This window comes from Asterias amurensis, chromosome 4, assembly GCF_032118995.1.
Source record: "Asterias amurensis chromosome 4, ASM3211899v1".
Lineage (NCBI taxonomy): Eukaryota > Metazoa > Echinodermata > Asteroidea > Forcipulatida > Asteriidae > Asterias > Asterias amurensis.
Genome location: NC_092651.1, coordinates 3199198 through 3212027, shown reverse-complemented (window position 1 = coordinate 3212027; position 12830 = coordinate 3199198). Strand labels below are relative to the sequence as shown.

The window sequence follows — 12830 nt, the reverse complement described above, 5'->3', positions numbered from 1 at the left end:
AGATACTATGCAAGCAGTAATAACTATCATAAGCACTGTATAGGATATAAATCAATACACTGTGTCTGAAACTAAAAAGGCAAATGAAAATTTAAAATAAAATCGCTCAAACATTTCAACTACGTAACTGAAAGGCGAAATACAAATAGGGGTATTGTGCAACAAAATAAATCAAATTAAAATTGTATATAAGAAATCTGGTATATTAATAATGAATTAAAATAAAAGAACTATAAAATGTACAAAGTGTAAAGTTTGTTATAATGGTTAAGAAGCTATGTCTATGACCTAAAACAGCACCTTAGGGTAGATTCATAATTTTGTAATTTTAGTGTGGTCACACAATTAATCCACTAATCAAAGTTAATGTCCGAAACAGTTCAGAGAATTTCAAGGGTGCATTACCATCTGGTGCAGGTCTTGAAATAAAATATTGTTTTTTTCTCTTTCTTTTTTCTAGAATTGCAAAGGTCGTGGTAGTTCGAATCCCAAATAATATACGTTGTGTACATGTACCTGTGATTTTTTGTCCATAGGACTCGGGAAAGTACCAATATATAGTACTATAATGTGTTATTGAAAGAAGCTGTTTTAGGTCGCAACATATAAATATATAATGAAAACGAAATCAAACTGATAAAAATTAATGATAGGTTACCATCTACTCCTGCAAACCAGGTTGGCATGGATCAACAAAATGAACAAAATGAACAAAATTAAATAAAGGTGGTAGGTTATGAAGTGGAATGAGTTTCTCAAATGATGGAAGCGGAACATGAAAGTCTTGATACTGTCTGAGCTATTAGCAAGAGGGGTGTCTGGGTGTCTTTTTTACACCCTGTTTTAAATTTGTACACCCTATTTTATCTGTCATTTACATGTAAATGTATTGTTAGTGAACAGTTTGGACACCCAGTTTTTAAATTTCTAGCAAATTTAGACATTACCGATCTTAATTTAAATGTTCAGGAAAAATTCATCAACCACTTCATGAACTGTTCATGAGCATCATCAAGATGTCCAGTCTGTAAACTGATGTCAATGAACAATCTTGAACTATTCATGAATATTCACGAACATTCCGTGATCATCTCGCCTGGGTGCCTTTTACCAAATCCTGGTTAAAACTTGGTCTACGCACATTACAAAATGATTTGCATATACTTTAAATGATGACAAGTTTTACTTGTCTTTTTTTAGGACATGGATTTGAGAAAACTAAATTTTCTAATCATACTGCTCTTGTAGAGTGTTTTGGACTAGGAGTAAAACATGACCAAACCTCTTCAAATACTTCCACAAATGAAATAGCTCATCCTCATCACAGAAATGTCTTATAAATGTTACCTGCTAATGTTAACATTGATAGTGATAGTTAAACATGAACTAGTCTTGGTGCAAGGCGTTTCTCGTAATTTTCATGTTCAGCGCGGCCGACCTGCTTATTCAACTCACCAATGGCGCCTGCCACGCGGTTAGTGTATACGGGCAGTTTGTGCGCTATACCATAGGTTCGTGGCGGGCGCTATTGGTGTAAGTTGAATGAGCGGGTCGGTCGCACTGTGCTTGAAAGGTTAACGAGAAACGACTTGCACCAAGACTAGTTCATGAATATGACTTAATTTGAGTGCAAATACAGTAACAACTGTATACATTTAGTCCTTTTAATAGTGAATTAAACATGAGTGCTTCAGAAATATACGAGAGCAATTAAGCTCAACGGAAGTTTCTGCATTTTGATTTTGTCTTTCAACCAGTTACAAATGGTAAACACTTTCAAGAGAAATCAGGGCCCAATTTCATAGAGCTGCTTAAGCACAAAATTTTGCTTAAGCAAAAAAATCCTTGCTTAGTAAAATCAGATTACCGGCCAAGACTCCACTCAATTGTAATGCTAAGTAAACAACAGCTAAATACCAGTCACAAGCAATTTATATGGCATTACAATTTCGCCAGTAACATGTGAAAAATAAGCGATCTATTTTCGTGCTTAAGCAAATTTTTTGCTTAAGCAGCTCTATGAAATTGGCCCCAGGTGCTAGCAGAATGCTGGAGTCCCCTCATAAGGATACATGAGTCTCAAACATACACTACCAAGCCTAGAATTACACACAGTCCATGGAGGCCAACCTTTGTTGCCCCTGGTCTTGGCCTTGGAGCCCTTCAAAAATTTTCCCATTGCCCTAAGGTTTTCTAATTGAAGTGCCCTTTTGCAAAATGAAAATAGCTTTGCTCTTGCAACGTATTCAAATATGAAATTCCAGGCCTGCATAATACATCCCCCTGAATTGTACACAGTGAATCAAAGCTGTTCTCTTTGCATCCAGCAAAAGAAGAAGTCCAACTGAATGAAGCTGTTCCCTTCATCAGGAGATACTTTCATCTTCAAACTCCTACACACATAAACAATTGTAACTGCTTTGAAAATGGACTCAAAAATCAAAACAAAATTCTGTCACCTGGATTAAGTGGTCCTGATTTCCACGCTACACTTAACTGAATATTAGCAGGTGCATAGACAATTCACAATAGTGTACATAAAGAAGATTGGTAGCAAAGCTTTCAAAAGCAGCATGTTTTTTTTTTTTTTTGGGGGGGGGGGTCTTTTTTATTTCGGTTTGGCATCTATCGAAATCACCCACGGCATCCACACCAATTGCCGTGATGCCCAGTGCTTTTGCTGTGGTGCCCTTTGCAAAGTTTCAATTCAAATTTAAAGTTTCCTCATAGAGATGCATGCCCCTGACCAAAGGGAAATTGCTGTACCCCTCTAAAGAGCGACATTCAAGGCCTGGTAATCTGTGTTGTGGAATCCTTGTCAAGTCCCCCATGTCAACTTTTCATTACTTTTGCGCATCTCCATCCAGGAGAGAGACTAATGAAACAGTGATGTGTTTTTAAAAGTCACAAGCTTCCTACCATGTCAGTCAGTACTTTGAGCTTTAAGGAGGTGATGTTGTGCAAGTGATATTTAAGAGCTTATCAGGCTTAGAATTATTTGCACTTTCTTGAGCAACTGCATGATTGACACACATGTATTAAAGCACTTTGCTATTATACCCAGTTTATTCTTAAACGTTGCTTAAAGTTTGCAAAAAGCATAATTTCTCTTTCTTGGTTTATGTTTGTACTGGTTGGAACTGCACTGATCCTTACCGCGCACTCTTAGTTTGATGTTATAAGCCATCAGTTAGTGTATAGCTTTTAATGTTAAATTTCACCAGAAGATAAGAACTTGGTGGAAAAATACGTAAGGTTTGCGGTGACTCCATGTAAAAACTATTTTGTCTGAGACGAGCTGGTTCATTCTGCCCGACGCTTTGGTCAGTGTGCTTTGACCGTCTTCGAACCATTTTCGAGTGGGATTGGAACTCGCAAACGTTGCAATTCTACAGCTGTGTTATACCAACTAGACCACCGAGATTTCCCGGTAGCTAGAGGCAGTTTGAACTCTATAATTTTAGCAGTGGGTACCACCATCTATTCACTCATGTGAATATGTTTTGTTATAGACCGTATGCACATGGTGTCATTTAAGTAGGGCGCCCTCACCTAGAGGTCAAAGGCCAATCCTGTGCGCCACGCGTACAAATCTGTGCGTTTCGATCGTTTCGTCACCGTTTTTCCACTAAGATGGCCGCTGGATGACGTCAATGCATAAGGTCTATTGTATGAGTGGGGTCTCTACTCGACAAGCTGATGCTTCTTGGAGACCTCCATCCTCACACAAAATCCTACTGTACTTATGTTTTCTTTAATCATCATAATATAATGTAAATTATATCACTTTTCTTTGTGTGTGGAAAAAAAAAAAAAAAATGAATGAATGAAAGAACCAGTCCAGTTTAGTTCAATTCAAATCAAATCAGTTATACTTTTCCTACATTCTCCAGAAGATGGTCAGAGCACATAGACCGAAACAGCAAGCAGTACAAACTAGGGGCTTAATTTCATAGAGCTGCTTAAGAAAAAAACTTGCTTAAGCATGAAAACACCTTGCTTATTTTACACCTGTTACTGGCCAAAATTGCATGCCATATACATTGCTTGTGACTGGTATTTAGCTGCTGTTTACTTAGCATAACAATTGAGTGGAGTCTTGGCCGGTAATCTGATTTTACTAAGCACAGATTTTGTTTGCTTAGGCAACATTTTGCGCTTAAGCAGCTGTATGAAATTGGGCCCAGCTCTTTGCAGAGCCACCACTACTCACAAAAGAGATTTGTATATGGTGTCACCGCAAACCTTACTTACAATGTACTTCTGTAAATACAGTATTAGTATTCAATCTTTGTAAAATCCTACAAACCACTTATTTCTGCACAGTCAGCGTTTAGTTTTTAATGATTATGTTTGCACATGACACGAGCTTGACTGTGGTGTAGCTCAATGCGCAAATATGAAAACTGACATCCATAACGAACTCATCGATTGTATTAGAACCCCTCTTACCATTACAGAAGTATTATGATACGAATATCAAATAATCTTGCGAGTTTAAATGAAACTTTGAAGAATCAAAGAAACATTTTTCGTAATGCGTGACACTGTTAGCATGAATAATATTAGCAATTATGTGCAATATAATAAATACATCTCTACGATTACGTGGAAATATATTGCAGACTCATCAATAATCTGAGCGATTATCAAAGTTTCAAATTTCGTAAAAACATTTTTTATAAATACAAATAAAACCCAGTGATGTGATTGGTTAAGGTTTTAATTCCAAGATCACATGATCTGGACCAATTTCATAGAGCTCCTTAAACAGAAAATGTTGCTTAATGAATTGCTGCTTAGCATCAATGAGCAGGTTACCAGTCAGAAATGGTACATGTGACATGGTAGTTTGGCTGGTGACCTTATTCTGGTAAGCATGGTTTTGTTGTGCTTAGCTACTTTTGTGTTTAAGCAGCTCTATGAAATTGGGCCCTGGTTGATTAATGTTGAGCTTGAAAATGAGTCGTCAATGAATGACACAGTGATGCAAACTAAAAAAATCATGACGTCATTAGCAAGCCTGATCACAATTCTCGGTTGATCACAATACATTTAACAATCCGCACAAAAAGGAACACATGACACAACACAAAATGCGGAAGAGTTGAGCAAAGCAAAGATGGAGCGAACAATGGCGGGCTAGCGGAAAAAGGAGAGTATTCTCTGTGCAAAAGTTACCTTAGGCGCAAGTTTGGGTGTCTCTGTTTTGCTCTCCTCCGCTTGGACTACCGTCCTTGCTTTATCTTGGTTTTTCACAACGGTATCCGAGTTAACTTGGGATGGTGTACTTTCTGGAGGGTTAGGAGTTGGGTCGGAGCTAGAAGCATTCGTGGGATTTGCCTGCGATTCTTCCGGCGCCTGCAGGACCTCCCAAACATCCTCGGTAACGTAACACTGCTTAGTAGGGGAGCCTGGATTACCGGACTTAGTAAGCAGCTTAGCAGGATAGGATTTCTTAGGGCTTACTTTGATTTCCGGCTTAAATGTCTCCACCTTCCCTTGCATATCTGATGGATTGATTGCTTCCGACTGCTGAACAAGCGTAAAGCTTTCGGCGGCGGCAAAGTCGACCGAGACACCTTCAGAAGAGCCGTTGTGTAGGTTCTCTGGTTTAGCGTATCTTGTACGAGCTGTCATGCTTGCCTGCCACGGGGACAGTTGGAATACCTCACTGCGAGGTCTTTCTATCTCTTCCATTGGACTTAAATCTACCATCAGTTCATGTTCTTCCGCTTGTTCTAATGAACCAACCTGGGCGCTAGCGTACCGAAGCTCAGACGGCTTCTGAACATCTCCATTTATCAGACTCGGTTGTGAAGGTTTCTGAATTGATTGATCGCCATTTACTTGACTCAGTTGTAAAGGCATGGTGAAGTCTCCCTCGACAGTTTCAGGCAAGGATACGGGAACTTGGTCTTGCATAGTAATATCATCTTGCATAGAGATTGCAACCTCCTCAAGTTGCACTTCTGCCGCCATGGAAGAGGCTTTCTTCAACTGATGATCAGTTTCAAGATTTTGCTGATGGCCTTTTGAAAACGATACTGCTTCTTCAAGAGGTGCGGTCTGTTCTTGTAAAGGCTGCTGTACAGGTCTCTGAGGCACTCTTGAAATATCTCCGGCTGTTTCTTGAGGCACTCTTGGAATATCTTCAGTTGTTACATCTTTGGTGTTTAAAGTTTGTGCGATTGTGACGCCGTTTTCTTGCCGCACACTTTGGGCTACATCTTTGACAGCAGGATTATCTTCACTTGCTGTAACTTCAGCTGTAACTTGGGTACTTAAAGTTTGTGCGATTTTGTCGCCGTTTTCTTGCGGCAACCTTTGGGCTACGTCTTTGATGGTGAGATTATCTCCGCTTGCTTTAACTTCAGCTGTAACTTGGGTACTTAAAGTTTGTGCGATTGTGTCGCCGTTTTCTTGCCTCACACTTTGGGCTACATCCTTGACAGTGACAGTATCTCCGCTTGCTTTAAGTTCAGTACACGGTTCAGTGTATGTCTGTTCTTGGTTCACTGGTACAGGCAGTATTGCTGTTTCAGAAGGTTTTACGCTCACTTCAGAAAGCTGTTCTGGTGCACTTTCAGTGTTAGGAACTTCAATCTTCTTATTTTCCACATGAGTTGCTTCTTTCTTCTCTCCTTCAGACAAGTCACCATTTAGGACATGAGTAACTCCATTACTAAGTCTATCAATCTTGACCTTCTCTGTTGCGGCACGTAATTCCTCTGGAGTTGGATTGCTGAAGACGTCGTCGCTACATGAGCTATTAGTAGTGTGAAATGGTGGTTGGTTGTCAGAGGTTGTAGTCGAATCACTGTTTGCATCGGAAACTTTCGGTGATAATCCATTTTCTGATCGCCTAGTGGATTGACGAGAACGACGTGAAAGTCTGGATCGTCTTTTAGGGTCGATGCCAGGACTTGATGGATCATTATCAGATGCAGACTGAGTCTTCTTCAATGTGAATCCCTGTAAAAAAAAAAATGTAAAAATCAGTATGTTATTATATTATTCTAATTGGTATTGCAACAAAATGTTTTTTTCCAAAGCCCATGTGTATTTCCTGGTATTTTGTATATTTATTTACAAAACACTCCTTGCAGCACAAGGCTGAACAGATGGATTGATAGCACCTTTGACTGCCATATTTCAAGATAAACAATGGAGATGTGGACAAAAAAAAGCCTCTCTCAGAATCAAATTTCGGGCTAAAAAATCACTTATTTCTCTAAAATTACATTACTTCCAAAGGGGCACTTCTTTCTCTAAAACTAAATTACTGCAAAGGGTGTCGTTTCTAACAGCATGTTCACTTTCTTTGTGCTCTTTACCAAGTAAATTTTGACAGTCATTGATTTTTTGAAGTGGTACCAAAGGTATTCCCTCCCTCTTATACTGCTAGAAAAACCTTACTCTATCTCCATACGTTTCTGATATCTTTTAAGGCACTGGACACCTTTGGTAATTGTCAAAGACCAGTATTCTCACTTGGTTTATCTCAACATATGCACAAAATAACAAACCTGTGAAAATTTGAGATCAATTGGTCGTCGAAGTTGCAGGAGAACAGTGACAGAAAAAAACACCCTTGTTGCACAAACTTTGGTACTTTCAAATGCCTGAAAAAGGCTTCCGGCCTGAAGTCTTTCATCAGATTCAAATATTTGAGTAAGAAATTATCTTTCTGTCAAAAAGTATGTTACTTCAGATGGAGCCGCGTCTTTCAATGTTTTACACTATCAATAGCTCTTCATTGCTAAATAAGTTCTTACGCTAATAATATTTTTTAGTAATTTCCCATAGTGTCCACTGCCGGTAAGTACAATGTAGGTTATTAACAATACAACATCTGCCTACCTTTCTGATATCTTTAAGTAGGTTATCCACAATACAACCATCTTCCTCTATTGGGGGCGGGGCTCCAACCTTCCTCCCACTGCCTCCTCCAGCTGCTCTTTTCTTCTCTGCTTCCTCTTTCTGGATCCGTCTCTGCTCGGTCTTTTTCTCAAGGATGCGGCGCTTCTCATTCTCCTAATGATTGAGAATTAATTGATAATTGATTTATGAAATTTTGGCTTTTTGTTCAACTTACATTTTGACATTATTGATTGTTAACAAATTGTTTCATTAGACGTTACCTAACCACACAAGGCTACGGAACGCCACTTTAAGATGAGGGCTATACACCTAACTAATTTGGGCTGCCGACACAAATCAACTGCCACCAGAGGCATTTTGCCACCTTCTCCTGGGGCTAAAACAGGGTTACCCCCTTCCCAGTCCGTAAAGATTTAGGCATGGGTATCATCCACTAGGAGCCTGGATGGTAGAGCAGAATGCACTACCTTCCTAACCTTTTACAAAGCAACTTTTGTTAAGCGCCTTGTTCAAGGTCACAAGTGTCATTACCGGGCATCAAACTCAAGCCCAGTTCATACTTCCTGCAAATGTGAAGCGAACTTTGACGCCACAAATTCACAACAAATAATTCGCAACAGTTGAGTTGTGCTCAACTATCTTGCGAATTCTGCAGCCTAAAGTATGAACCGGGCTTAACACTCTGCTGCTGACAACACCCGGTAAACTACACTAGATCGCTCAGCCCTGACACGACATATTGATTAATGAGGTTTGTTTTCTTTGTGTAATTTAATTTTTTTTAAAAATAAATAACCACAAACAGTACAAAATTCAGTACATTATTATGGAACGAATGAAACAAAACAACTAGGGTTGTGAGTTCAAACACAAAGAGACAATAATCACCTCCAGTGAAGATTTAATTCTCTCCGCGAATGTCTTGAAGATCTGTAGGAACTCGTCCAGCTTGAATTTGCTGATGTCTTCAACAAAGTAGATGGCAAGTTCTTCTGCTAGCTTGTTGATGGTCTCAAGATCTTCCTTCAAGTCTTCAACTTGCTTCTTGGCATCCTACAGTACAAATAAATATAGACACCATGTTACTGCGAATTTCAAATAATATTAATACCGAATTCTTATATAGCGCACGTATCTACCAGACAAGGTACTCAAGGCGCTGAAGAAAGAAAGTTATTGAAGTAAGAAAATCTGAGACCCGATTATGTAGCACCTTATAATAATAATAATATCAAAGACTTATTAGCGCACGTATCTACCAGACAAGGTACTCAAGGCGCTGAAGAAAGAAAGTTATTGAAGTAAGAAAATCTGAGACCCGATTATGTAGCACCTTATAATAATAATAATATCAAAGACTTATTAGCGCACGTATCTACCAGACAAGGTACTCAAGGCGCTGAGTAAATACAAACTTTCAGAAAGATAGGTTATTGCAGTGATGAATTCTGAGACCCAATTGTTCAGCACCTTATAAGGGTTTACAAGGTGCTATGGCACATTTAGCATCCACAGCCAGGAACACAGTGGCAAACCCCTTCTCTTAGTGATAAGTGTTACTGGGATCTTTTACGTGCATTACACAACCCACGGGACCAGTGGATTTACATCCCATCCAAAGGCAAAGCAATAACGGTTTTGTTTCTTGCTTAGGGACAAGTGTCACAACCGGGACTCAAACCCAGACTCCTATGGAGTCTTTGCTAGTAAGTTAAAGCGGTTTTTATGCAACCCTAAAACAATTAACATCGTGTAACATTATGATTCACAGACCAATTAAAATAATTAATAAATGATGAATTTTCAAGATGTTGACAGTGACAGCTTTTATAATTCCAAACAAGCATGAAGCTTACCTCAACAAACCTTAGGAGTTGTTCCTCAGTGACACAGCCGTTTTTTTTTTTATTTGAACTTCTATAATTCCCATTTTGTTTTCTTTATTCGAGGTTTATAATTCCAAACAAGCACGAAGCTTACCTCAAGAACACTTTGGAGTTGTTCCTCAGTGACACAGCAGATTTTTTCTACATTTGAACTTCTATAATTCCATTTTTTTTCTTCTTAATTCAAGGTTTATAATTCCAAACGAGCACGAAGCTTACCTCCAAAAAACTTTGGAGTTGTTCCTGGACTTGTTTGACTGCTTTTTTTTGTTGTTTCTGCATTTTATCCAGACTTCTATTCAGCATATTGATCTCTCCAGTCAGATAGTCCACAGATAATCTGCAGTGAGTCAAGCAAGAATATACTCAAAAACAGAGAGAAAACAGGTGTACCATTATCGGACGAGTTGGTCTATAAAAAATTTTTGTAACCGTTTCTTATAAATGCAAATGGTTGGAAAGATGTTTTAAAAGTAGAATACAATGATTCACACAAACATGCCTCGAAATTGCGTGATTTTCCTTTTGCTTTGCGAACTAACAGGGTCAGCCATTTATGGGAATAAAAAATTTGACTCTCATAAATGGCCGATTGTGTTTGTCGACGAGGTAAAAAGAAAACCACGCAATTTCGAGGCATATTTGTGTGGATCATTGTATTCCATTTTTAAAATATATTTCTACCCATGCATTTTATAACAAACAGTTACAAATGCTTTTAAAAGACCAACTTGACCCATCCAAGGCAATGTGTTCCTTTAATATGATAACAATTATAACATATATTTGGTTTGTGGTAACACCATGTGTGTATCTACTTGCCAGGTAGAGTTTGTTCTTTGAGAACTGTCTTGCTATACTACTGCGAAGTAGATTTTTCGGGAGACACCTCAGTTCTGAAAAGAAGTGTCCTGCTTATCGACTACTACCTGGATGGGTGGAAGGTAGAAAATCAGCTGGGACTACTACTTTAGCTTTATAGGATCGTTATTAACTGCACTACCGCGGAGTCAGTTCTTAAATTGGTCTCAATGCTTCGACTAGCTTGCTCTAGCCATCGTCAGGAAACTGTAATAATTAAAATAATAAAACTAGTTCTTTGCAGCGCATTTTACAATAAAAATCAATGCGCTTTGCATTTGTTTAATCTTTCTCAGCTACATGGGGAGTATACAGCCCTGAGATGCCGTATGGCGAGTGGCTTTTTCATACACAATTTCAATCTCAATAATAATAAGACTTGTAATGCGCACATATCCATTGCAGGTACCTATTTATATCCCTCGGTGAAGAGAAGCAATCATAGTAAAGTATCTTGCTCAAAGACCAGAGTCATGATTGGAACCCACACTCCGATGACTTAACCACCACAACTTGAATTTGATGCTCTTCAAATAAACCACTCGGCCATGACACCCTACATGTAGAAGGTGGTTAGGTAGACCAGTGGTTCCACATGGTCAAGCATTGCACACTTGGATAAGTTGACATTTAAAGACAGTGGCGATATCGGTAATTGTCAAAGACTAGTCTTCACAGCTGGTGTATCTCAACATGTGCATAAAATAACAAACCTGGGAAAATTTGATCTCAATCGGTCGTTGAAGTTGCGAGATAATAATGAAAGAAAAAACACCCATGTCGCACCGTGGTGACACGAAGGTGTGTGCTTCCGATGCTTGATTTTGAGACCTCAAATTCTAAACTTGAGGTCTCGAAATCAAATTCGTGGAAAATTACTTCTTTCTCAAAAACTACCTCACTTCAGAGGGAGCTGTTTTTCAAAATGTGTTATACTATCAACCTCTCCCCATTACTCATAATCCAGACAGGTTTTATAATGATAACTATTTTGAGTAATTACCAATAGTGTCCACTGCCTTTAAGGTGAAACATGTGTCAGGACTATTTGTTTAACTTCCATTTACAAAAACACTGGGAAATGATACTAAGATGTATTCTGTATTCTTCTGCTTAGCTACATTTCATAAAGATGTTCAGCTTAAAATTCTTTCGCTAAGCAAAACTGACCTTGATGCTTCATTGAGGTATTTCATCTCACTTGGAAATGACAACATCGTCTTGTTCTTCTGCTCAGCTACATCCACTATGTAGTGCATTAGATTCATACGAGGTTTGTTGGCTTTAGTATCAATCAGCTTCATCAAGGAAGCAATCTTGAATCCTGCTGCATTACCGGCAAAACCACCCTAATATCAGATAGAAACAAAGCAATAACTAGTTAAGGAAATGACAACATCGTCTTGTCCTTCTGCTCAGCTACATCCACTATGTAGTGCATTAGATTCATACGAGGCTTGTTGGCTTTAGTATCAATCAGCTTCATCAAGGAAGCAATCTTGAATCCTGCTGCATTACCGGCAAAACCACCCTAATATCAGATAGAAACAAAGCAATAACTAGTTAAGGAAATGACAACATCGTCTTGTCCTTCTGCTCAGCTACATCCACTATGTAGTGCATTAGATTCATACGAGGCTTGTTGGCTTTAGTATCAATCAGCTTCATCAAGGAAGCAATCTTGAATCCTGCTGCATTACCGGCAAAACCACCCTAATATCAGATAGAAACAAAGCAATAACTAGTTAAGGAAATGACAACATCGTCTTGTCCTTCTGCTCAGCTACATCCACTATGTAGTGCATTAGATTCATACGAGGCTTGTTGGCTTTAGTATCAATCAGCTTCATCAAGGAAGCAATCTTGAATCCTGCTGCATTACCGGCAAAACCACCCTAATATCAGATAGAAACAAAGCAATAACTAGTTAAGGAAATGACAACATCGTCTTGTCCTTCTGCTCAGCTACATCCACTATGTAGTGCATTAGATTCATACAAGTTTGTTGGCTTTAGTATCAATCAGCTTCATCAAGGAAGCATTCTTGAATCCTGCTGCATTCCCCGCAAAACCACCCTATAAACAAGGCAATAACATAACAATAATTATATTCCCCTATATATGCTGCCTATAATGTAAAATAAAAATAAAAACCTCCTGGTCCCCCCCCCCCCTCAGTTTTCACCTCCTAAGGACCAC

At 38.8% G+C, this 12830-nt stretch overlaps 1 protein-coding gene across 1 annotated transcript in view; it reads right to left on the bottom strand.

The window, feature by feature from the left end:
- The window catches only part of LOC139935778 (inverted formin-2-like), a 77046-nt gene that overhangs the window by 1605 nt on the left and 62611 nt on the right, over window positions 1-12830 (bottom strand). The window contains exons 14-18 of the mRNA XM_071930358.1: window positions 11802-11980; window positions 9990-10110; window positions 8773-8937; window positions 7864-8037; window positions 5182-6975 (exon numbers count right to left, since the gene is read on the bottom strand). Coding sequence (XP_071786459.1) covers window positions 5182-6975; window positions 7864-8037; window positions 8773-8937; window positions 9990-10110; window positions 11802-11980 — 2433 coding nt within the window. The remainder of the gene's footprint in view (window positions 1-5181; window positions 6976-7863; window positions 8038-8772; window positions 8938-9989; window positions 10111-11801; window positions 11981-12830) is intronic.